Here is a 27,422-nt window from a genome sequence, read left to right on the forward strand (position 1 = left end):
CTCAGGTCCCTTCCGACCCTAGAAACTATGAAACTATGAAAGGGCAAAAATGGTGGGGGGTGGGGGGAAAGAAAAGTGTTAAAGGTCAGGTCTGACAGGTACAGCAGGGGAGACATTCTGGCTGGCAGCCAGAGCATCACCCTGGAGAACCCAGTTACTTCAGTACCCACTCCTGGAACATGTACCACACCGCCTTTTTTTTTTTTTTTGCAGCCTTTTTTTTTATACTGGAAGTTTCTGGTATGAAATTTTGGCACCATGCTGCAAATTTGTAGTGTGGCAAATAAATGCACATGCACCACATGCAGTTTGCAGTGCCTGCAAACTGCACATGCATACTCAACGGTGACATGTAGGGGGTGCACAGGGGTGCGTGTGCACCCCCTGAAAGCACTGGCGCACCCCCAAACAGCAGCATTTCCTGCTTAGGCAATGGCAGGAGGGACAGGCGAGAGCACTGGTGTCCCCCTTGAGAGCGCTGGCTGGAGAGTAGGTGTGCCAGAAGAAATGATCTCCGCAGTCCCCCCATGGCTGATCACACCAACCGGGGGGGGGACCCCACCCTCTGGTTGCCGACTGGCCACTGGGGGGAGGAGAGCAAGTGCCCTCTCTGACTCAGGAGGCACCAGTTGCCCATGTGCACTCTCATCTGGACATGCCTACAGAAATGGCATTTCATAGTGTAATTTTTACTAGGAATAATGGACACAAATTGTTAGAGAGAAGGTTCAGGCTGGACATCAGGAGACATTACTTTACAGTTCGGGCTGCCAGGCTCTGGAATGGGCTCCCAGGTGAGGTGGTGCACTCTCCTACCTTAGGGGTCTTTAAAAGGAGGCTAGACAGATATTTGGCTGGAGTGATATGACCCCAGCACCCGTTCCTGCCTGTGGCAGGGGGCCAGACCTGATGATCTGTTTAGGTCCCTTCCGGCCCTAAGCACTATGAAGCTATATATTTACATAGTCCTAATTAATTTCTTGAATTTTTTTGGATAACAGAGAAAAAGATGGTGTACTTGGAAAATCGGCTATTATGAATGGGTTATTTTCCATAATGTAAAGGAAAAGGGAAAACTGATATTTAAGGACAATATATATATAAAATAGCTAAAATAGTATAAAATAAAAAAAAGAACTCTCTGCACCTGACTGTTGCAGGATAGCATGCAAACAAATATTCAAGTAATAATTCCCAAAAGATTAACTAGGAAAAAGCTCTGAGGACTGACTGTCTCTTTAAGCACATAAGCAGGTGAACAGATAGGCCCAGGGAGAAATAATTTGTCTGAGGGAAACAGATAATTTTTGATGAAGTTTGATTATTTATTACAGTTCTTATATCCCAAAGAAGTTAATATTATTCTTTTGAAAAAAAACCCAAACCACTTGCTGTTTTACATAATAGTAGGTTACTTCTATCATCATTTTTAATACCATTGGGGATGAGTGAGCCAATGTATGCTTGTCACCTGAAGAAGGCATTGCATTTAAAAGTTTATCTAAGTCTATCCAACCATGAAGTTGATAAAAGATTTAATACAAGATATCAGCCACAGAAATCCTTGCATCTTGCGTACTTCCTGGACTATCATGGCTACGTCACTCCACCACTACCAATATGATTGATTTCTTTTTAAATGTCTTCTATTCCTATAAAAACCTGATGCTTAAGAGTGACACAAGATCCTGCAATATAGCTTTTATTTGGCAGGTTGCCAGATACTTTCTATTTGAACAAGGACTTTCCTTGCCCTTGCAATGGGGATAACTGTTTTGCATTCTTATCCTAGTATTATTTCTGTGTGTTTTGTTAACTTTATTCTGATTATGTTACTTAAGGATTTGTGGTATTGGGTTCAAGCGCTTTGTTAGATACTGATTGTTTATTCTTTGTCACAATTTGCATTTTGCACTGACTTCTTACACCAAACCTTATGGTTATGCAGAGGAAAGGCTTGGTGTGGTGTGTTTAAGCAGGTATACAAAAGATGCTGGCTGAAATGATCCAGTCCTAGTATCATGTGCAGTTAGGTTGCCATGCAATGTCAGTTTAAAATATGTTATTAAATTGCTAAATAATGCATATTGAAACTGCCCAGCTAAAATGTTTAGTAGCAGTCCCCTCATAAGAGGTAGTCTTTCCTGTTTAATTCAAATAGATTGTTCCTGTCTTTAGGCAAAGGATGACCACTGTGCTTCAAAACTTCTTTCATTTTTTCTCATAGACTTCACTCATAGCTACCTTTTGATAGCAGTATTCATGGCTGGCCAGAAATGGGCATTTTAGGCTCTCCTTACACTTCTCAATGCAGAGGGGGCTCTGTACTAAGCTTAGGACTTCTGATCTCATGGTGTTCAGTATTGTGACAAGATGTCCTTCATATAGAATATGCATCTCTATCCCCCGTAGGATTTTTTTTTCTTTGAGATACTTGTGCCTAGTCTAACACATCCATCTAGACTTACTCTCTAAAGCTGCAAAGTTAGATCATTTTGTGCATCTTAACACATTTTAAAACAGTATTCTGTTTCCAGAAAGTTCCCTATTTTTAGGATTTCTCCTGAAATGTCTGATGTAAGCAGCTTTTTACTGAACTCACTTTTCACATTTAAAAAGTGGTTTTACAATTTAGCAATTCTGAAGTCAGATCATTTTGGTAGGATTTTGCAGCAGGATATAGTTAATATGATTTCCAGTGATTGAATGGTTGAACACAATAAAGCAATTGCAAAGACCTGTTTTCAATGTGAACATAGTTCTGTTTCAGTGGGTGATTTAGAAGCATTCACAACCGGTCAGTTACGTTGAAAAAACATCTATGACCTACAGCAATTGATAATATATAGAATCTGGCTCATTTGATTCCTAGTCACTGGGCATGTCTACATGTGCATTAATGCTCTGTTGCTACTGCACATTAAGTTTAGTATCTCTAGTATGAGGTACTAACTAAATGCACAGTAGTGGTATTACTGCACAGTAGCAATGGTGCACTGTCTTTTCATGACACTTAACGTACAGTAGAGTAATTCTACTGTGCATTAGTATGGTTTTTGCTGTGATGCACTAATGCACAGTAGAATTAGTCTACTGTGTATTAAGCATCTTATGTAGATGTACCCATTAGGTACTACATCTCAAGCAGTTTTCTAAGTGAATCACTTAACTGTAATGAATTTGAGATTTAGTTTTTTAGACCAAACCTGGTCACCCACATATAATCACACTATTGTATAGCCATGACCTTTACAGTTGTTTTTAAAAAGTTACTACCATTTTTTTTTTGCTTTATAGTATAACCTCATAAATCTGGCATGCTCAGGACCGAGCACACGCCAGAAATCTGAAAACTCTGGATTTTTGAAACCGGAGCAATGGCTCGTCCCAGAGCAAGGGTGGAGGGGTGGGAAGGTGGGGTGAGGTGAGGGATGGCAGCTGGTCCTGGAGCAGCGGCCACATGCGGAGCAGTGACTCAGGGTGGTGGATGGCAGTGGCAGCCGTTGTGTGCAAGCTTCCCCCTCCACTTCTTTGGGACTTGAGTGAAATCTGTCTTTTCACAGACATGTGAACTTCACATGTGACTTCTAGATATACTACTTACATAAACCACACTGAGTTTTAACACTGGGTGGTCACTTATATTTTATATCTTATGACTGGAGTATTCAGCTCCCGTATCTATTTTGAAATTCACTTCTTTTGCACATATCTCCACTTTCACAAACTCATCCTTGCTTTGTAAATTTATTAAGCTAGTCAAAAAACTGTTTCTACATCATTATCACTGTATGCTCCAAGTGTTTGTTTCTAATCTATTTTCTTTTTAGAGAATCACACCTCTGAAAAAGTGGCAGCTCTTATTACAGGCATAAAACCACTACCCTTGTGCTTGAACCTTCACATTATCTTGCAAGCAGACCTACTCTCTGCTATTTATTTATCCTGGTCTTTAGGCTGTAATAGTCATTGTTAATCAGATCAACATAAATTACTTTAGTAATTGTTAAGCCTTATTTGTAAAGCACAGATTTCACTAGATCTGCAATATCTATTGCTCTTTTCAAAGTCAGGGTTTTTTTAAATAAAACCTTGCTTGACAATAGTTTGGTCTCTAATCAGTTCAACTGTTAACTGATGTATTTTTATATGTTTTAGATTTATGCTATTAGTCTGTAGCATAATGGCCAATCTCTCACATGACCCAGGGTTCTTGTAAGGAAAATGTGTTTTTCTCATATGACATCCTTATGTGAACCAGGGGATTTTGGAAGTTGTTCAAGGATTTTGTCACATTCCTGCTCCCAGTAGAAAGTAACATGGGTTACCTTTTTCTCTTTCTCTGAAATGGGGCAAAATTTCATCCTCAGAGTCTTCTCTGTGATGCTATTTGCTGTGAGTGCTATGTGGAAGTGGTGAGACCACTTTCTTTGTTCTCTACCAAAATTGAAGGATTTCCTCATTTTTGCTAATAACTTAATTTTTCTCTCTAATGCCTTATAATAAGTGTTCAACACTGGAGTACTCTTAGAAGAAAGACATTTTCTGGCTTTAGTCAGGGTATCAAACAATATTTCAGATACTTATGGCCCTCTTATGTAACAACAAATGGTTATTATTGAATCCAGTGATGTAAAGCTATATTACAATTCTTAATCTAAGGTAAAAATTTCAGTCATTGGCAAAATCATTCAAGGAACAAATCTCACTTTTCCTGAAAGATGATCAGGGATCTGGGTTTTCCATTTCCCATGGAAAAACAGAGAAAAATATGGGTTTTCTCCTTAAGAAAAACATAGAATTCTCAGTTTAATGGATAAACCTGGAGATTTTGCAGTTTTGCAAAGAACTCTGTGCAGGCTACCAGAGTTCCAGCTTGCAAGGGGCTGGGAGCAGTTGGAGGAGGGTGATCAGGCAGGGGGCACAGGCAGCCTGGCAGCCTGGAGAGCAGCTCCTGCAGGTAAGTCTGGTCAGGGAGCAGGGAGGGCAGGAATTGAAGCCTTCATATGGAGGGAAGGAGTTGGGAAGGTCAAGGCTGGGGCTGGGACTGGGGCTGCTGCCCAGCTGGGTGGTGAATAGGGCTTGGGGTCTGAGGCCAAAACACGTGGCCTCAGGGCACAGGCAGGGGGTGGGTCAGGGCCATGAGTGGCTCACCTGGGGGGGTGCAGTTTGCTCCCCACCACTGTGTCCATTCCTGGAGGAGCATGGGGGCATGTGCCCCCCAGATTTGTGTCCAGGGCGGGTTGCCCATTATGGGTTTAAGCTCCCCACCCGGCTGCCCTCCCTCAGGGCCTCTGCAGCCCAGTGGTAGGACATAGTGCAGCAGGGCAGAGTGGGCTGGGCTTGGAAGCTCCTTGCTGCTGCAAGCCCCTTGTCACCCTGGTGAGGTGCTCTGTGCCCGGCTGGCAGCAGCAGGAGTGGTGGCATGGGGTTGTGCCCCTTGCTGCTGTGGGGCAGTTAGGGGACATGTTGCCAGGGTAGTGCTTGCAGCAGCAAAGAGCTTCCTCACCCGGCCCTGCTTTGTCCAGTCACACCAGGTCCTGCCTGGGGCTGCGGAGGCCCTAGGGGAGGGCAGCAGGGTGTTGAGCCTGAGCCCATAGCAGGCAGCCGACCCCCACACCTGCCCCTGCCCCATGCACAGATCTGGGGGGCACAGGTCTCCTTTGCTCCCCCAGGAGCGCATGCAATGGTGGGGAGCTGCCTCCTTCTCCCCCAAGCCTGCAAAGGACAGTCTGTACCACCCTGCCATGGGCTCTGCTCTGGCTGTGCTGCCCATGACGGTGGTGGAGCTGGGCTTTGCACTCTGCTCCACTGCAGGAGTCACCACTTCCCATGGGCAGCAGCTGGGGCTCGGGTGCTTCTGTGGGGGACAGGAGGCTGTGGACCTGGGCCCCTTGCCCTGGCAGCTGGGGCCTTCTCCAGCAGGGCTGGGGTCCGGGGGGTTGTGAGTGAGGGCAGGGGGCACCAGCATGGCTGGGGGGCTGTGGTTGGGGAGTGAGGGGCACCAGCAGGGCTGGGGGTTGGAGCTTGGGAGTGAGGGGGCCTGGACCTGCATTCTGTGAGCTAAGGGGGCAGTGGAAGCTCTGATTTCCCATGATATAAAAACCCAAAATCAAATACCAACATTAATAGGTAGTTAGAATTTATTTTATTATACTGTTTGAGGCACTGATAGGCTTTCAAATTGCTTAAAAATTTCAATAAAACATTGTGTTCAATTGATACATACACACAACACACACACATACATATAGTAGTGTTTCATTTTAATCGCAGATTTTGGGGTTTTTATCGGAGAATTTGCGGTTTTTTAATCACAGAATACCAGGATCCCTGAAGATGGTTAATGTTTGTATTATGATGAATATTGGTTTTTGAATATGAACTCTAAGCAGCAGACATGCACTATGGTGTCTGGGCCCAAGGAAAGATACCCTTAACACAGAAACTTCAACTTCTCCAAGTAGCCACATAGCTCCTGTTTTGAATTTGAGAAAGCACCGATGAGTTATTGAGGTAACTCAACTGCATGAAGATGCCACTATATATACTTTTTAGTGCAGGACAAATGACCGAAGCATCTGCCATCACAGTACTCCATTGTGATAAATGCTTTGTGGCACATAGGTGGCTCAGATTACAAGTAGGGTTATGTTTTGAGAAGTCTGAAGGAGACAAATTGTCTTCTGCTGAATTACCAGATTCTGGAATAGCAGCGAGCAGCAGGAGGAAGAGCAAACAAGAGTGCAACCTATGAATGGGCTAATGGTCTGAAGGTAGGAAGAGTGGATTAGGAGGGAATATAGAAATGAAATGGGAAGTGTGTTTAAAAATTACATCTGGCCAAATTAAAAAGAGAAGGTGGAGGAGGTTGGGTGGGGAAGAAGATTTTGGTCTGAATCTAAATTTACTTTCAGCTGATTGCTACAGAAAGGCACAAAGTAGGTCCCAGAAATCAGGAAAACAAAACTCAAGCATAATAATATACAAAAACTAACGCTGCATTTTCAGTCTTCTCAAAAAACACATAGTATTTAGGTTTGATTAGCATTATTCTGATGTGTCATGTTAAAATGAAGCCAGTTCTTTTTATCCCAACTGCTTGTGTCCAGCTCTGACTGTGACCAGAAAACTTCCTAAGCTAGTTCCAGTTGGCATTGCCATACGTCACATAGAACAGCAAGCTCATCACATGTCATGAGTCCTTTCAACTGTTGATCCATTGCATCAGCTTATTCAGCTCTTTCTGCAGGAACTATTTATTCCCTCAGTGACTGCTGTCTGTAAATGGGATGTTAATGAAATAAACTGAAAGGGAATTTAGGCTATTTAAAATGTGAACTGCATTTAGGGAACAAAAACCTCCACCTAGCTACATAGAAAATAGACCATAATGTGGCTAGTATTAATATTTCAAGATGGAGTACTGGTGTGAGAGTTAGAACAAGTCTGCTAAGCTTCTACTGTTTTGGTTGCAACTCCAGACATTGTACCAGATTACAAAACTGGCCTCTTGAATGAGAATAGGATTGAATTAAAATGAGAAACGTATCACTGATAGCCTCAAAATGGAGAAATTAAAAAAAATAGGGCTGAAAGAAAGACTGTCATTCTTCGGCTGCTAGACTATGACTCTTAAATCATCTCGTCTATCTTCTCACTGTTCAGGAATGTAATGTATAAGAACATAGTTAGAGCATTAATTTATAGACTTCTGAGGCATGATGCTAGTATTCTTAGGTGATCCATATGTCACATATGACTGACTAGTTTGAGAATGATGAGCCACTGTGAAATTATTGCTCTGCAAATGTCTATCAGTACATCAGCACCTGGTAAATCTGATGAAATTTTTCACCTGGCTGGTGTCCTGCCATTTCTGGGAATAGAATTTATTTTCCCAGCTTGGTTCATGTAATTCAATACAACTATATATTGTACTTTCCAGAAATATAGCATAAAGAACTTTTCTGCAGAACAACCTCATTAGTAGTGAGATACAGTAGGCTAACTGGGGGGGAGGGGGAGAGGGGGAGAGGGGCACTTATCTCCAGTGCCAAGTTAGGAGGGGTGCTGAAATTCCTGTGGAGTCCATGCCGTGGCAATACACCCATGCTGGGAACTCCAGAGTAGTCCAAGGCTTCTGCTGCTACTGCTGCTGCTTCAAAAGCAACAGCTGGGGTGGGCAGAGCACGCAGCAGTGGCAGCAGCAGCTAGCTCACTTGGGGACTGCTTAGGAGTTTTGAGCATGGACTAGACTGCTGTGCCTTCCTTGCCTTCACTCTCAGAACCTGTGCCCCCTCTCCCACTCTCCTGCAGGGTTTGTCCCAGGTTCCAACTCTGCTTGTTATGGTACTGGTGAAGGGCATGCTATTTCATGGATTTCATAGATTTCATAGACATTACGGCTGGAAGGGACCTCGTGAGATCATTGGGTCAAGTCCCCTGTCCAAGGGGCAGGAAGTCAGCTGGGGTCAGATAACCCCAGAAAGATAATCATCCAAATGCTTCTTGAATGTGTTCAGAGTAGATGCTTGCACCACTTCTGGAGAAAGTCTATTCCAGACTCTGGAGACTCAGACAGTAAAGAAGTTTTTCCTTATGTCCAGTTTAAAAAGGTCTTCCAGCATCTTGTGACCATTAGACTTTGTCTTCCCTTGGGTTGCCCTGGTCAACAGATGTTCTCCCAGATCCTGATGTATACCCCTGATATATTTATAGGCTGTCATCAAGTTCCCCTTGAACCTACGCTTTTCCAAGCTGAAGAGTCCCATGCCTTTCAGCCCCTCCTCAAAAGGCCTGCTCTCTTGACCTCTGATTGTGTGCATGGCTCTCCTCTGGACTCTCTCAAGCTTCTCCATGTCCTTCCTAAAGCATGGAGGCCAGAACTGGATGCAGTACTCCAGCTGTGGCCTCACCAAGGGTGAATAAAGTGGGAGGATGACATCTTGGGTCTTGTTAGAGATTTTCCCTGCGCAATCACATTGGTGGCTCATAATCATCTTGTGGTCAATCATGACCCCCAAGTCTGTATCAGTTGTAGTGCTAATGTGTGTAGCACCATTGAGGCTATAGGTATGATGTGGGTTCTTTCTCCTGAGGTAGAGCACCTTGCATTTCTCTATGCTGAAAATCATCAGGCTTTGATCTGCTTGCTTTGTGAGCCTGTCCGAACCGGCCTAAATTCCCAGCCTAACCTCTAGTGTGACTGCACTTCCCCATAATTTGGTGTCATCTGCAAACTTAACCAGTCCACTTCTGACACCTGAATCCAGGTTGTTTATAAATATGTTAAAGCATACTGGTCCAAGTACTGAACGGGGTGCCTCTGGTCACCATGTGCCATGTTGGCTCAGTTCCATCAGCTATCATGCTTTGGGTACGACCACAGAGCCAGTTCCCCAGCCATCGGAACATAAGGTTGTTGAGACTGCAGTTCCTCAATTTTGTCATGAGGACATCATGGGAGACCAAATCAAAGGCTTTTTTGAAATCCAAGTAAATGACATCAGCCTCTCCTCTTCTGTCCAGGTGATGTGTCACCTGGTCATAGAAGGAGATGAAGTTAGGCAGGCACAACCTATCCATAATGAAACCATGTTGGCTGTCTCTCAGGATGATGCCTTCTGTTAGCCTATTCTTGATGGATTCTTTAATAATTTTTTCCATAATCTTTTCAGGGATTGAGGTCAAACTGATTGGCCTGTAGTTCCCTGGATCTTTCCTTCTTTCTTTCTTAAAGATAGGCAGAATAATTGGCCCTCTTCCAATCTTCAGAAACCTCTCCTGAGCACCATGAGTTCTCAAATATCCTTGCCATTGGTCACGCTATAATGTCAGCCAACTCTTTTAGCACTATTGGGTGCATTTCAGCAGGGCCCGCTGACATAGATGTCTAGTCTCTCAAGGTGTTACCTCACAAGGTCTTCACCAAATGTAGGCATGTGGTCACCTGTGCCCTTGTAATCCTGTGTCCTGTTGGGTAGGGTGATCCCCTAGGGATGGTGAAAAACTGACACAAAGTAATCATTAAGGAGATTAGTTTTTTCCTGGGTGTTGAATGTCAGCTGCCCCATTTGGTTCAGCCAGGGTCCAATGTTGCCCTTATTTCTCTTTCAACTTCCCATGTAAGTGAAGAAGGACTTTTTATTGTCCTAGATTCCTGTAGCCAGTTTGAACTCAGTTTTTTCCTTGGCTTTTCTGGTCTGCTCCCTACAGGTACAGGCCAGTGATGCATAGTCCTCCTTAGAGGTTTTTCCCACCTTCCAACTCTTATAGGCTTCTCTTTTAAGTTTCAGGAGGTCCATGAACTCCCTGTTGAGCCAAGGGGGTCTCCCAGCCCTTTTACTAACTTTCCTATGGGCTGGGATGGATTTCCCTTGTGCTTTTAGGATTGCGTCCTTAAAGAGTGACCACTCATCTTGGACTCCCTTACCTGTCAGACTGTGATCTTTCAGGGCCTCAACAACTAACCTCCTGAGCTTATGAAAGTCAGCTTTCCTAAAGTTGAGGATTTGTGCATTGCTGACTGATTTGCCAGTTTTGCGATGGATAGAGAAAGTGATCAACTCATGATCACTGTCAGCAAGCTTCCTGTCAAACCTCAGGTTGCTCACTAGATCACCCACTTTGGCTAGGACCAGATCTAGCAGCACCTTGCCCCTTGTTGGCCTGTGGATGTCTTGAGCTGATAGAGCTTGTCAATGCAGGTGAGGCAGCTTTGCAACTGATCAGATTTAGCTGAATGCTCTTTCCATCAGATGTAAGGGTGGTTGAAATCATTCATGACAACCATGCACCAAGAGCGTGCAGCCTCTGTTAGTTCCCTAGAGAATTCATGGCCTAGCTCTTCCTCCTGGTTATGTAGTTTGTAATAGACTCCTACAGTAATATTCCCCTTCACCACGTTCTCTTCATATTCTAACCCAGAGTATTTCAAGTCACCCTCCTTGGGTGCCAATGTCAGCTAGTATGGAAGTGTACTGCTCCTTGACATAGAGATCTACACCCCCACCCCTCCTCCCAACATGGTCCCTTCTGTACAAGGTATAGCCATCTATACCTGTGGTCCAGTAATAGATGGAGTCCCACCAGGTCTCCATTATCCCTATGAGATCATATTTGTTATTGCTTAGCAGAAGGGTCAATTCCTCCTGTTTGCTCCCCATGCTCCTGGCATTTGTGTACAAGCAGCTAAGCCTTCCTTCAGAAGCCCTAGGCTTCTTTGTGCATTTAGGAGACTCCCATCCTTAGGCTGGTGTTGGAGTAAGTTCAATTGCAATTCCTGACCTGCTGATTTATGTGTTTGTCACTTCCTGGGCTTGCTCTGATGGTTGTCTACCCGTCCCCTGGCAATCTTAGTTTAAAGCTCTGTTGAGCAGGTCAGCCAATCCAGTCAAAAAAAGCTTCTTTCCCGTTGGGGTTGAGGTGGAGGCCATTTCTTCCTAACAGACCACTGCCTCTGTCTCTGAGGTGCGGACTATGATTGAAGAAGCCAAAGCCTTTGTGGTGGCACCAGTGCCTCAGTCTTCTGTTTACTTCATTGATACATCTCTCCTCCTGTGCCCATGACCTGTAACTGGGAGGATCGAGGAGAAAACCACCTGTTCCCCCAACCCTCTGAGCCCAGCCACCAGAGCCCTGTAGTCACTCATGATCTGGCTGGGATTGCTTCAAGCTGTGTTGTTTGTGCCCACATGGATGAGAAGCATGGGATAGTGGTCGGAGGGTTGGACAAGTTTAGGGATTTTCTCTCAGCTACATCCCTGGGAGGCAGCAGACCTCATGGGCTACAAAGCAGATCGGGCCCTCTATTCCCCTCAAGAGGGAGTGTCTCACAACAACCACTCTGCATCTCTTCCAATGTGTGGCTGCTGACCGCCTTCCTTCCTCGAGTGCTGGAGCCAGCGACTCTGCTGGCTCTGCTGATGTTGCGAGGGGTTCGTATCTGTTGTGAAGTTCTAGGGGGTGGTGACTAGTGCAAGTTGCCTTGGGGCTAGAAATGACCTTTGTCCAAGTGACCCCCGGCTGGACTTCATGAGGACTTCTTTTGTCCACCCTTGTCCTGCTAGCCTTCCTTGTTCTTCCCTCCTCATTCTTCAGGCGAAGAGCCTGGTGGTAGGTCTTGATTTCCTCTTTGCCATCCCTGATAGCATGCAGCCTTTGCACAGCAGCCTGGAGGTCCCCTATCTGGCACTCCAGGGATTCTAATGTGAAGCACACCCCACAAGGGGAGGGGTCTTTTCTCCTGATCTCATTTGCCTGTATTTGAGCCAGGCAGCCCCCACAGCCAAGAGCCAGGGCCTCCGTCTGGGTAGAGGCCTCAGTGGTAATGGAGCGGGGGAGGGGGAGGGATTTTTGGGGAGATGTACTCTCCATATTTCTAAACTGCAACACAAACACACCAGGAGCACTAAAGAAATGTGTAATAAGCAAGGTGAAGACATTTGTTTAGTAAAGACAGTATTTTTTTGCTTTTCTAGCTAGTTTCTAGAGTTACACAAAACTCTCCTCTCTGATTAGCAGTTATGCTTGTTCTATAGACAAAACTCAGCTGACATCAGTGGGAGTTTGATACCTGACACAGTTATGTAACCAATTGGCAGTGTAGGCAGGCAAGGCTTTTTACATTGTTTTTAATAGCTGTTATGGTAAATAGCACATTTGAGAACAAAAAATTGTTGTAATGCTATCAGATCAACATGTTTGATGGAGTCCTATCATTTTAATGCTTCATTCTGTGTTCTTTCAATTCTAGATTCTTGAAGAAAATATGAAATTAGAGTGCAAATGTCATGGAGTATCTGGATCTTGTACTACGAAAACATGCTGGACAACCCTTCCTAAATTCCGGGAGCTGGGCTACATCCTTAAGGACAAATACAATGAAGCAGTTCAGGTTGAACCAGTGAGGGCAAGTCGAAACAAGCGTCCAACCTTCCTTAAAATAAAGAAGCCGTTGTCCTACCGCAAACCGATGGATACAGATTTAGTGTACATAGAAAAGTCTCCAAATTACTGTGAAGAAGACCCTGTCACTGGCAGTGTGGGAACACAGGGAAGAATGTGCAACAAAACAGCTCAGCAGTCCAATGGCTGTGATCTGATGTGTTGTGGTCGAGGCTACAACACTCACCAGTACTCAAGAGTATGGCAGTGTAACTGTAAATTTCATTGGTGCTGCTACGTTAAGTGTAATACATGCAGTGAAAGAACAGAAGTGTATACCTGTAAATGAAAGTGTGGCTGGGGAGGATGACTAGCTAGATCCCTGGGAATGAATACATTTGCACATGAGTTCAACATACCTACGCAAGACTGTAGCAAAAAAAACTTGCTCTCTTCCAGAACAAAAGATAACAAACAAATTCCTATCTTTTCCGCTTGTATTTCAGTGCTTATGTGGATACACATTTAAGACCTGTACAAATCAGCCAAAAAAGAACAAAAAATAAGCAAGTCACCTACCACACAGAACAAGAAACAAATCATCTCAAGTAATCTGCACTTCTAAAGCTTAATGCATTGACTGCTGTATGAAAGGAACTTGAGTCAAATGAAAAATGTCTAAGTTTGGGAACTGCTTTTGTTTAGAAAAAGATGGTTAAATATACAAGTAACTATAAATAAGGGGGCAGGGTAGGGTGGGAGAAATGAAACAAAACCTTAAAAATGGCCTTTGCACAGAATGGGGTGGACAATACCCCAGTGTGGATTGCTACTGAAGAGTGTGGAGTATGCAGATTTAGGTTTCTACAGTTTTGAAAAGCTTCTGCTGGTCTTGCCTATCTTTCCATTTCACACAGTTTGCTACAGCAAGTAGAACTGTTGATGGTTTTTCATAGACACTGGTTTATCTGCTTTCTTTTTTTTTTGTGCTGCAGATTTTAGCACAGGGATTGGGACATCTGGGCAGAATAATAGCAATATTTAACAATTTATTCAGATAACTAATATTAATTTATTTAATTAAAGAAGAACTCTACCAACGTTTTTGGAACTATTCTGCAATTAAAGTAGATAGCTTGCTTTCTTTGTGGAATAATTTTGTAGATACGGCAAGGAAAAAACTGGAGCTGTATATATTATTCTTTACTTGGGTATTTCTACTAGTTGGATTTGCAGGATATTTTCTGCAGTACTAGATGTTTAAGTACAAAGGCAGGCATCTTTTATATATTTTTTGCTGTTTGCTGCTAGTTGTCTGGAAACATCAACCTGGTAAAGATTATGATATCTTTACTAATACTCTTTTTTTCCAATTAAAAAGGAGCATAATGAAAATCCACTTTGGAATACATCAAAAATAAATATGAAACTCCAGACAAACTTCCACATTTTGGAAAATGAACCATAGGATAAGAGAGTATATTTTGTAAGAGACTATTTTTATATGAATATTTTATTTATACTATGTCTGCTTGTATAATTCTATAACCTGTAATTTTTCTCAGAACAGGCATTCAATTTGTAACTCTTAGGCTATTTAACAGAGAAAGGTTGATTAGTTTGTGGACTGAACAGCAGCAAGCTGGATACATTCAGCTGTGGTTAGTAGATGTGTCAAAAATGCAGAATGAACTCTCTCTCCGGATGTGTGTACAAACTGGCTTTTTTCTGTAGTTCAATCTGCAGAATATGCAAAACAAGAACAGGGTATGTTGCATCAGTTTTGTCACATGGCTTGAATTCATGATTGGTATTAACTGAATGCTCATTTATCCCATTCAGAAAAAAAAATCTGAATTAGCTTCCCACATGCGTCAGTCATTAAACTGTGGCATTATGACTAGCAAATGTGCTGTGTGTGCTGTCAGTTAAATCTCTATATTGTGTTACTGTCAAATTTGATTTTATCAGTGGAAGACTGTAGACTATGACTGTAAAAACTAACATGACACACATTGTCTGATTCTCACAGATAAGATACAAAGCTTACAATTTTGGCCAACAGTTTTTGGCATTTGCCTTGTTCTTTCCCCAAAAAGTCTTGAGTTATAAACCCAAACCACATGTAGTCAAACCTTAAACAACCTGTTTTTCCAAAGCCCCATTAAGGTCTCCTGTGTCCTCTGTTTGTTTCCTTTCTTAGTGCCTCCCGTTTCCCCAAACATTTGCAAGTAAATAAGTATTCCTCCCATTTAGAATCTTTCTGCTCCTACCTAAGCCTTTTGGGGGCTGACCAGACAGTTTTGCTTTCTATGGTGAGTTTCCTTGGGTAAGGAGCTGAGGCTGGGACTCTTAATTGCTATGGCATGTTCCACAGTTTGAGACAGGGCAACCTCTTCCATAGGTAAGAAGTGCAAGATCATACCCACTCCAGTAATTTGAGAGGGCAGACAAAAAGGGAAACCCACAAATTCACTAGTTATCTGTGTTCCTCAGTGACTCCCACTGAAAGCAATACATATTGGGATGAATAGAGAATAAGCAGATTAGCAGTGGGTCTGATCCATTTACTTAACTGGAGGTTTTGCTTTTGTTAGAACAGCAAGACTGGGACCCGTGCTGAGAAAAGGAAAAATGGAAGCAATACAGGCCCTTTTATGGGATTCTGGTCCAGTAATGTATTTTTTAGAAGTTGCCTCAATGTGGCCTGGTTTTTTTTTATCCCTCTCATTAAAAATAAAAAAATAAAAAAGGAAAACCCCCAAACCATGCAATACCTGCTCCTCACAAGGTACAATTATGACTGAATACATAGTGTTTCTTTCCAAACCTACTACTCACCACATAATATGCAGTTTTACAGTAGTTCAAATACCAGTGTGAGATATCAAAGTAAAAGTCAGATAAAATTAACACAGTTTACTTTCAAGCTTATGACTTGTCATTATTTAATTGTTTTAAAGTAGTATATTAAAAAATGAGTTTATACTTTTGGATTTCTAAATTCTGTGTACTAAAGCTCAATAATGAAACGAAAAATTCAATAAAACATGCAATGTGGAGGTTAATTACAATTGTACAATCTGGTTTAATAACACACATCTCTGACATATTTGGTTGATTTTTTTCTTTAATAATATTCATTGGTTTTCCCTATCTGGATATGCACCACAGTTGTAAGTTTGTCATTCTTCACTGATTACTGCTACTTTATGAAGTGTTAATTTTGCAGTAAGTTTTTTTTCAAACATAGGAAAGCGTTCTGTAAAACTGCTGCTTCCTGTATATTTTGATGCATAGGTGATGCACAGTGTACAACTAGCACATTAACTCTTAAAAGTCAGATTTCTTTAAACAGTTTTACTCAATAATAAAGAACTGGATACACAATGAAAATCTATTTATTTTTATTGCAAACTAGAAAAGATGTTATCAATTCTTAAATGGTTTTCAAAAGTAATATTCTCATAAATTTAACATTTCCGTAAAAAATATGGGGACTTACACTGACCTACATTTGCAATATTTTTTGTGTTCCACATAATAAGGAATGATTTATTTTGGACGTGGAATCTCACAGTTGGGTTGCTGCATGTGAAAAGGACCATGCAACTTTAGGAAGGAGGGAAATGTCTTGCTGCAGCTTCCTAAAAGTGTTTGAAGATTTGACTGTGTCTTCCCAGATAAGAGAAATCTGGCTCATCTGAGTCCATCCTGGATCTGGAGTTAATTGGCCATGTATTTGAATGGCATAAAGAATAAATGGGAGAAAGAGAAAGATTTACGATTTTGTAGATATTTTTTACTCCAAACAGTTTGTTCTTTGTCTTAAGGAATAGAAGAGCTCTGTTTTTACTTGGTGAAGAACTGCACAATGAAAGTGAAATGCACACAGCTAAGAACAATGCAGCCCTCAATAGAAAATACATCTTTGTATCTCTGCTAAATGAGCAGAGTGTCAGATTGATGTTCACATTAATAACCTGGATATGTTCGTAAAGCAAACATACATTGAATATTTGAAAACAGGAGGAACATTAAGAAAAACGTAGGAACCAGCGTAATTTGTCTCAGCACTGTGTTTTACAACAATTCGTTTCACTATACTCTTTAAAATTGGATGCCTTTTTCAAAGGGGTTAAAAGGCTACCTGTAGCAATCCAGAGAAAACTGTAAAGGACTTTAATTGAAGTATTTCACTGGCCTTTTTAAAGGTGGTAACAATCCTGATCTCAGTCAGCTTGCATACTTGGTACAATACCAGCATACAACAAGAATCCATCAATGACTAAGTTTTCTTTGCCATGTTTGCACAAAACTAATGGAGACATGTCTTTCAACAGTAATAATTAAACTGAAAACCTCCTTTAAATGTATGCTTAATTGGCTCATTTGGCAAATGGCAAGATTGTTCTGAGCTTACTAAATTACGAGAAAAAGGAAAAAGTATGTATGAAGCATCTCATAATCTTAAGATTTAATGGCCTATTTTGGGAAATATAAAACTGCTTTAACCAAAACCACTTTGCAAAGCCTGTTATCATGGTTGCATTTAAAAATGGGGTAGGGTGTAGTTTCTGTCTGGATGGAAATTCAGCTTACATACCTCAGATAATATTTGCATATTTAAGGAATTATGGTATACACATAAAGGACACCCAAATCAGTGAAATGACAAAGCAGTGCATAGGTGTACTTGGTAGCTGTGTTGGTCTGAGACAAGAAGACATACAAAAAACAAGAACTCCTGGTTTCAAAAGGATACCTTTTATTGGATCAACCGGGAAATTGCAAGAAAATTGTCCTTTTCTGCAAGCTTCTGGGATCAAAGTTTTCCCAGTCAGGCTCTGATAAAAGTATAGATGGTACAAGATGGTAAAAAGTCCACATGGGCAGGAAATAAACTTCATTTTTTCACAGAAGGAGCTGAAGATGGAAGGCTGTCCCTCTGGGTCCATGAAAATGTCTTTGTGAGCAGTGTTGAGTAGTTCTTTGAAGTGTAGATCAGGTAGACTTCATACACACAGAGTTGTATGCTCCTAATAAGATGAGCTGCACAACCACATACCCAAAAATCTATTGTTGCTAGGAGGACAAATCTGCTAAACGTATGTTTCCAAACTTGGCCAGAATTGGAATAGTCAGCTTCTACCCTACGTGTAAACTGTCAACTACTGGTTTTCCAGCATACTTCCAGGAAGTGCGAGCTGAGATGTGGCTTGTAATATTTAAGAAACTGCACCAGATATTTCCATTTCTCATACATTTTGACTTCTTGGCAGTGAATTAATCTACATAATTTTCCTAAATACTAAAACACTCTTCCTTACTATAGGAGTGCCTCAAGCAGCTTTCCAAATGTGCAATGTCCCAATGAGCCACCAGGAATATCTTCTTCCAGGCGAAACTATAACATTAATTCATCAAGTTCTCTTTAAAGCCATATAATCTAACCATGAACAAAATGCAGAGAATTTTAACTCTGAGAACAAATGTTAATGATATGTAATGAAGCTAATAAATGAAGAAGTATAATCTGAATCTACAATTTTTTTTTGCATAGGAGCCAGAGGCATAGCAGAGATGATGTCTCTGCAGCTGTAGGAATGCCCCAGCTCTTGTGTATTCACGGATTAGGTCAAGGCAAGGGGAATGTACATGATAACTATCTCCTTAATTACTGAAGCACATGCAAGTTACCTCTAAGATACACCGGATGTGAACTTTCAGGCATCTACAAACTATTTGTATCTCACAGAGAAATCATACTCATCTGTTTAAGTATGGCTACAGTGTAGACTGATATTCATCTTACATATCACCTCTGAGGGTTGTATTTTTGTCAGCCACTATTACCCTTGGTAGGAAAAAAAATAATTGAAAATTTGTCTTTTTGCCCCTGAAAGAAGAGTGGTTTTCACCAATATAAGAGAAAACAGTGGTATCTTTGTGTGTGTGTGCAAACGTGAGAGAGAAAGGAGCAAAATTTACTTGTGAGCACCTTTGTGTTTACACATGGATTTAAAATGAATAAAAAGTAGGGGTGGTTTATACCTCCCACACCAACTCATCTCATTTCCTCCTGTCACATTAAGTACAGCCTTAGAAACCACTCCATAGTTCCTGGTTAATTTCAGTGGCCACAGACACAAAAACAATTACAAATGTGCCAAATGGTCCAAATAGCTAGGTGTTTTTCACAAGGTATATATGCATGTGCTTTGGGATCAATACATTGTGTACAGCTCCCTATCATCAAAATTCTTCAGTATCAAATTTCACTTGCATTTGCAATCAGTGGACCAGCTCTGGTGTTTTTTAAATTTTGATACACAAGGAAAATTGTAGATGCTTGCAAATGACCAAACCTCCTGATGCCATAGGCTGATCCAGCCTTTCTCACCCCACCAGGGTGGGCAGACCACTGCCATGGTAGCAGCAGTCAGAGACTTTTTTTAACTCTCTGAATTAGGTAAGAATCTCCCTCCCACACAGCACTCGCTCCTTTCCCTTCTCTACTCAGTGGCACCTCCCTCCCCCTTTCATGCCCCCCTTACCTTCTCTGTTTATGCCTCTGGGCTCAGGAATGGGAGACCCCCCTTCCACTGCTGTGGAACCTGCCTCTCCTGCTCCACTCCACTCAGGGCTGCTGGGAGCTACTGCTTGGGGAGCCAGGATCAACCTGGGACACAGCAGGCAGGTTTCCCCACTCTACCCCAGGCTGGTGGGGACCACCCAGCAGGACTGGTCATGAGGGGAAACCTGCCCACTGCCACTGCTGCTCCTTCCCCCAACTGAGTCTGGCTCCTCTCTAGTTGGAGCAGGATAGGAGCAGCTCTGGAGCTCTCTCCACCCCTGGCTCAATTGAGGACAGTGGCAGCAGTAGGCAAGGGAGGAAGGGATTAGAGGTAAGGGATGGGGAGGTAGTGCTGAGCATGATGGGGAAATGGCGAGGGGAAATTCCGATTTGGGGACTTTAAAAAAGTCCCTGGCTGCTGCTCCCATGTCATGACTCCAAAAGTGGGGGGAAGGAGTGTTGAGCCAGTCACTGAACCCCCTGCCCCTGCCATCTGGCCAGTTGCACATGATATATGGTAGTGAAAAATATGGAGGAATAGTGCCAAATTCTGACCTGGACGATGCACAAGTGTAAATGCACTGGATGGTGTGACTAATAAGATCTGGTGAACTCATGCACTCATTGCTCATGCCTCTTTTTTCACATATTTATTCATTTCCTGATGGCTAGTTCTAAATACACTTGTCAACAGTCATCGTTAAAGTACCATGTTATTTAATTACCGTATTTTTCAGACCATAAGACGCACTTTTTTCCCCCCAAAAGTGGGGGGAAAACGAGGGTGCATCTTATGGTCCGAAGGTGTGTGTCCCGGGGAGACGGGGCGGAGCTTGCCCGCGGAGGCGGCAGAGCCCGAGCGGGACACCCACCAGTTGTTTATGCCGTGTCCCGGGGAGACGGGGCGGAGCTTGCCCGCGGAGGCGGCAGAGCCCGAGCGGGACATCCACTGCTTGTTTACACCGGAAGCCGGTGCCCGTGCCGGTGGCCGGGAGCCGGCAATAAAAATGGCCGGCCACCGGCACACATAGTCTCTCCTGCCATAAAAACTGGGTGCGTCTTATGGTCAGGTGCGTCTTATGGTCCGAAAAATACGGTATATTAGACTAGTAAGAATTTGAAAATAGACATCCCTTCCTGCAACATTTATACCATTTCTCCCTTTCTTTTGTGTTGTTATTTATGTAGAGCAGTAGGTGTTCACAGCAAAATGTTCACAGCAGCCTGCAGCCCAGGGAGCTAGGAAGGGACCTGGGAGCCATGAAGATCTTATATGATATATTAAAGCAAACTTCGTTGCATTGATTTCTTTGAGTGCTCTATAGTGCAACTTTAAAATCTCATGCATGTAATGTGTTCTCAGAAGTGTAGCATGGAAATCTCTAAGGTAATAGTGTTAGGATCTCACAGAAAGAAGCCAGAAATAACTTCAGTAAATTAGAGGGGTGTCAGTAGGAGCTTTGCTTAGGAGAGGCAGGCCAGCAAGCAATGAGCGTTAGACATATACTGCTGTTCGTGGGAGTATACTGGTATCTTGACTACACTGATTCTCTGTACAGCTTAGTGGAGGACTGTCCAAATGGTGGCCTGTGGGGCATAATGAAATTAAAAGACGATTTCATTTGCCTATTTTTGCAGTCTCAAAATGAACAATATTTGCAGGTTGTGTTGGGCTGGAGTTCTGTACCCAAGGGATACAAGACAGAGCTTGACACAGATCAGGGCTGTCCAGCTTCTAAGGGGCTGGGTGTGTGTATGCACATTCATGTGCTCCCCAGGCCACATAGGTGCACCCCCTGACCGTGCTGCAGATCCCAGGGACATGCATGCAGGCATACCACCTCTCCCTGCCCTGCTGTGCTTGACTGTACTGTATGAGGATCCTCTCCCTCCCCACTCTTCCTGTGCACCCCTGTCCTGCCCCTGCACTGCTCTGTCTCACCTAGGAGGCAGGGCAGGACACAAAAGCTGGAGAAGGGAAGGGAAACTTGGAGCAATAGGGAGAGTGGTGGCCAGGTGGGAGTCCAGGGCTGCAAATTGACCCTACAAGTGCCATACATGGCCCATGGACCACTGGTTGGACAGGCCTGACACAGATGACAAAGTCTGAACATACTGGAAAACACTTCTGGCTGTTAACAGCTCTTAGTCCATTGTACCACATTAGGACTAAGTCTTCTTTCTGAGTTGCTGCCCAGCTGCTGCCTGCATGCCTCTTTGCTGGGCAAGGGCAAAGGCAAGGGCAAGGGCAGACAAGCTCCATGCCTCATAACAACCACCCACGCCCCGAGGCTTCCTCCGTACCACTCCTGGGCACCTCTTTCCCTTTTTGGGGGTCGGGATGGGGCTGCTGCTGCTTGCCCACTGCCTTGTGCTTCTGCCCAGCTCCTGCTTTTCCTCAGCTACTCCCTCCCTCTGCCCTCCTCGCCGCCCCAGGCTCCCAGCACTCTCCCAGGGGGAGCTCAGTAGAAACAGCCCTGGCCCCTGACTTTTTTGCAGTTCTGGAAGTTGGGGTCATCCTGACATGGTCAGTAAACAAATGCTAAGGTTTAACAAAGACATTTCTCTGAAGACACAAATGTTCTCTCTCTTACAGTTTTCAAGCTATTCACATTTAAAGAGTGTTATGGACAGACAGACACAGACAGATGGACTAAGCCCTTTCTATATACAGATGTTCAGACTTAAAAGCACTGTTTTTTAAAGAAGTCCTCCGAAGATCAGCTCTCCTTTTATGTATTACCTAACATGCCGATAACTGAGATCATAGAATACTCATACTTTACAAAGACTTCACCAAAACCTGATAGATAATAATTAATAAATGTAATCTTCATTAAGCATTTGTGAGGGGAAGCCATACAACCTTGACATCTGATTTTGTCTAGTCTAAATTCCCCTTTCAATATATCTTCAACAATATCTTTAGACCAGGACAAATAGGCCTATAAGTTATGAGGTCTGGGTACTAATTCCAGCATTGGCAGCAAGTGACTTTGGGTAAGCCAAAACCATGCACAATGGCTCCTGTTCTCCAAATATAATATGGGAACAATGCTGCTTGTCTACCTCACAAGCTTACTGTGAGACTACATCATTAAAGATCTGTAAAACTGTTAAGAACTCTTCAAAATGGAAGGCACGGTGGAAGTACTAAATTCTGTCACTTCTCTATTCACAAACTGCCCACTCTTCCCTGCTACCTCAAGAGGAGGATGTAAGGCATGTCTGCTCTAACACACAAATGGTGAGACTTGGAGAACAAGTAAAAAAATTGGATCAGAGCCTGTTGAAAAGTTAGAAAGGCAATTTATCTGCTTCTGTCTCCCTCTTTGTACTGAATTTGGGTACCGGTCAGAATATTTCAACGCTTGCCCATCTCTAATTGGAAGCCTCATGAACTGAATTCAGATTAAACACTGAAGAGAAAAACTTCTCAGGATATACATTGTGTTTATTTAGGCCAGACCAGTTTGCATGAAAGTACAAAATCAATCAAAGCCTAAAAGGAAGCTGGCAAACAGTCAGGGCCTCAGCAGATCTTCACTTCCTCCATGAGAAAACCGGTGGCAAGCAGCTGAGAAATTCTTCACATTTATAGCATAACATCAGTTTATAATAACAAGATGTGTAAAGGTGATACATTGACCTTAATTGATGACTACGGTACCAAAGTTGTCATTTTGATGACTTGTTTGGGCAGAAGGAGTGGTAGTAGCTGGGTGATAGATTGTTCTCTCTTTATTCAGCCACAATGACATCTGCTTTATTCACAGATCAGCCACCAGTTGCTACAACAACGCCAGTGTGCTTTAGAAAATGTTGTTGAGCTGCTGAGAGAATCTTGGCTACCCATTAGCAAAATGTTAACTATGCAAAACCAAATAGCGGTTGGTTTTGTTGTAGGAAAAAAGTCAATGCTTTGCAATAAGTAAGAATGTCAAAAAGAATTTACATTCAAAAAGTAGAGAAGAGGTTTAACCCATGATATCACTGGGTTTCAAAAATCTCCCTGGAATTCATTACTAAGACATTAGGTTTGAAGAAAAGAGAAAATAAATAATGAGATCTAAACAGAACGAACAAATACACTTTCCACTGAGCAGCTTGTTGTCTCCAGCATTTGGACATGACCACTACCCTCTACTTTTCCTGTGCATTGTTTTGGGTTTTACACAGAGGTCCTTTGCCAAAAGGGTTTTATTTTTTCTTCTGTCTCCATCTCTTTTAAATGAATGTGTTCATTTTCAAGTTGATGCCAGGTGTTTCTAAACCAAGTACTATATATGTATATCTTGTATGGATGTCAGATAAGGTCTCTTACTACCAGCTTCTATGGAAGGCAATAGAAACTTTCACTCCAAAGCATGCTTTGTAACGCCAGATATAGGAAAGCAATTATCTGGAAGAAGGAAACTTATTTCCTCAGCCAAAAAACACTGCTATGGCGTTTGAGAGGGACAGGGACTCCCTTATAGAAGGGTATATGATGCCTATACCCAGTGACACAGGAGTGATGCACAAAGAACAGAAAAAATGATTTAGTAACCAACTATATACATAATCCATGGAAAATTATTGGTTGATGTATCAATGGAAAATGTGCTCATACCTCTAATGTTGGCAAAAAATAGCCATTGTTAGAGAAAAGTAGAAAAGGGCTTGAGCCAGAAAGTTTGAAGTTGAATTTCCCTAATAACAAGGGAAGTTTTGCTCATCTCCTCTTAACTGGGTTAAGGGACAGTCTGCACACCACTGCTAATGAAAATTCATGTGTGGTACCCAACTCCCTAAGGCCAGTGAAAAATGTCCTTCTTTAAAATAAATTAATTCATTATATTACCAGACAATTCCTATTATTTTCCACAAAATAAAATGATGCTATTTCCAATTCATTTTATCCTTTACACTTTCCAAGTGATTTATGAACTATTTTTCTCTTCTTATTTTTGGCTCCCAAGCAAGAGTTGAACCATTTTATACTATGTGTTCCTCTGAACATAATCTTTCCAAATATTCATACTTTTAAGGGACTAATAATGTAAGACACAATCTGCCATATTAATTCACCTCAAAGAGGGTTTTCATTCAGATTAAAGAAGTTTAACATCTCATTTTTTGAAATGGCTCAACTTCTAAGCAACCAGTTTCAACACAGTCCTTATCTGTAAAAATCGTAAATATAACGGTATTTTTTAATAAGTATGTCACTGCAGCTTTGATACAGTAGACAAAATTCTGCCTTTCCATTCAGAGATCTTAGGCCAGGACACACTGGGGCTGAAATTTATTATTCCATGTGAAGGCAAGGAAAAGGGAAGGCAAAAATCTGACTGAAAGTGTAGCCAGGAACCACTGAAGTTCAGCTAGCCATAGAGATCCCACTTAATGGATAACATAAACATTTTAATACCAAGGGTCAGGAATAGAATAAAAATTGGTGAGAATTAAAATATATATGAACAAAGGTATTAGCTGTGTTACTCTGAAGTTGAGCAGATGGCACTGCTGGGTGGTACCTTGGAGAATAGCTGGTTCAGAGGGTCTTAAGCTTTCATAGGCAACAACCTACTTTGTTAGATAGTATGAATGGTGATGAATGACACTATTAATTATTCAGTGCTATGGATAATATGAAAAATATTCATCATATTAAGCAATTTATTTAGGGCAACATTGTAACCACAACATTGTTTATATTTGTAAAACAACTATTCTTAGAAAATACTGAGAAGTCAATGGAATCTGGAGGCCATGTGGGATGAGCTACTGGGTGTTTAGGTAGCTTTTAGCTCTTTCCATGTATACAGTGAAGCCTGGAAATGGTCCACAAAGCTTGCCACGTTTAATCCAGAGATTTTTCAACTACGGTGTTGCAGCACCCTTGGACATTTGAGATCCTTTCAAGGAGTGATGCTGTCACACAGTGGGTGAATTTACATGAGATGCTGACTGCACAATAGCCTGATACTATTGTGCAATGGCTTCATGTGCCAAAAACCATGCCAAAATGCTGCTGTGCAGTAGTATTAGGCTACTATGCAGTAGCATCCCTTAAACAGCATTTGGCAGTGCTATTGCGCAGTAACTCTTGTTATACAAGTACAAAATAAATGCACAATAACTGCTATGCAGTAGTGCCCCGTGTAGATGCTCCCAATGTTAGGTGCACAAACATGATTCCCAAGATAAACCCAGAAATTTCAAATAGGAATCTAGAGTGCTTCATGTTGATGACATGCTGATCTGTTGTGGGCTTTCTGAGTTCTTTGCAGTGGCAGTGCATAGGGGGTGCACAGGGGTGCATGCGCACCTCCTGAGAGCACCGGTGCACCCCCTGACCATCTGTGCTTGCTGCTTAGGCACTGGGCGGGGGGCAAGTGGGAGTGCTGGTGCCCCCCCTGCAAGTGCTGGCTGGGGAGTGGAGTGCTGTTGAGCTCCCAGAAGTGACCACAACCATTTCCGGAAGCAGCTGCAGCGATCGGTCTCAGCGATCGGCCATCTCGTGATTGGCTGCAGGCCCCCACAGTCAGTGAGACTGGCCACAGGAAGACCCCTCCAGTCAGTGAGATCAGCTGTGGAGAGACACCCCCCCCGGTCGCTGACTGATTGCTGTAGGGGCACGTGCCCCCCTCAACTAAGGCAGCACCAGTTGCCCATGGTTCTTTGCAACGGAAGAGCTGATCTATTATTTTTCTCTAGCCAAAAAATAAGTGAAAGAGAAGAACTGGGATTTCCTGAGGAGTCTCTTGAGTCTTAAAAGGTTGAGAACCACTGGTTTAATTTCTCTATCTGACCTGAAATTGAAAGGCCTTCCTGAGGTTTTAGATGATCTTGACTATTGATGTTAGCTCTATAACTGTATACACAGATAACCATGAATAGTAGCACAGCATTAATTATATTTTCAAAAGCTTAATGGAAGAAAAATATATAGGAATATATTTTCCTTTCTTGAAGCTTTAAGCATTATTTGAATTTTATAAGTTTATAGTATCAGTTTATGCTCTCACCAAGTATTACCCAGGTAGGTTGTACTGAAGCCTGAATGCCAGACTACCCTAACCCACTACCTCATCACAAATATAAGAGAAGATATAAGGCAAAGATCTAATAGAACAAGCAGCTTACTAGCCTGTTGCTATGCCTAGCACTTAAACATTTCTGGGTTCAGATCAATACTTCATTGGTCTCATCATAGTTTCCATTCGGGCAGTTAAAGTACAAGTAACATAGGCTTTGCTGCAACTGACAGTCTCAGCTCAATGAAAACATAGTAATGACACATCAAAGTTACTGCAGGGCAGGATTCAGGAATACTGGCAGACATAATAGAACAATTAAACTGTGGGCTAAATTCTGATCTCAGTTACACTAGTGTAAATCTCAAATAAATATTGACTTTAATGGAGCTTCTCTGGATTTACATCAGTGAGAACATAATATGGCCTATAGCTAGTGTTATCAGTGTTTTGCTTTCCAGACTAAATTCACTTATGTCTTAGAAAAGGTACATAGAACAAAAGGCCAAGTCAAAGGGCTCTGTGTATCACAGGTACAGTAAGCAAAGAGAAGGCTGGTGTTTCCTAGCTTTGTTGTCATGGCTACAAATTGAAATCTCTTTCTTTTCCTAGAATACTGTATGAAATCTGGTAGGAGTCCAAAGAACACCTTTAAGAAGCCACTAGTGATCCAGAGTCAAGGGAGAGCATGGAAAGTGGTGAAGTTGGCTCAGGCACTGAGTATTTTTGAATCAGGGATGAGTGCCAGTGGATAGCATGCATGCTCAGTGTCTGCCTGACCTCTGCCAACATTGATTTCTTCACTTCTCTATCATTTGTGAGAGTGGAGTGCACAGATTTCAGCAGAGCAGTTTGTTTTATGGTTGCCCAGTATTTAAAAAAATAACCACCCAAACCCTGCTATCCAGGGTTTGCCATTTAAAACCTAATTCTAT

General features: G+C 42.4%; 1 protein-coding gene across 1 annotated transcript in view; it reads left to right on the top strand.

The window, feature by feature from the left end:
- Nucleotides 1-16,278, top strand: part of WNT7A (Wnt family member 7A) — a 58,947-nt gene extending 42,669 nt beyond the window's left edge. Inside the window, exon 4 of the mRNA XM_019536955.1 lies at nt 12,758-16,278. Coding sequence (XP_019392500.1) covers nt 12,758-13,237 — 480 coding nt within the window. The 3' untranslated portion in view covers nt 13,238-16,278. The remainder of the gene's footprint in view (nt 1-12,757) is intronic.
- Nucleotides 16,279-27,422: the final 11,144 nt, after the last annotated feature.

This window comes from Crocodylus porosus, unplaced genomic scaffold, assembly GCF_001723895.1.
Source record: "Crocodylus porosus isolate Cpor-Errol unplaced genomic scaffold, CroPor_comp1, whole genome shotgun sequence".
NCBI classification, from domain to species: Eukaryota; Metazoa; Chordata; order Crocodylia; family Crocodylidae; genus Crocodylus; species Crocodylus porosus.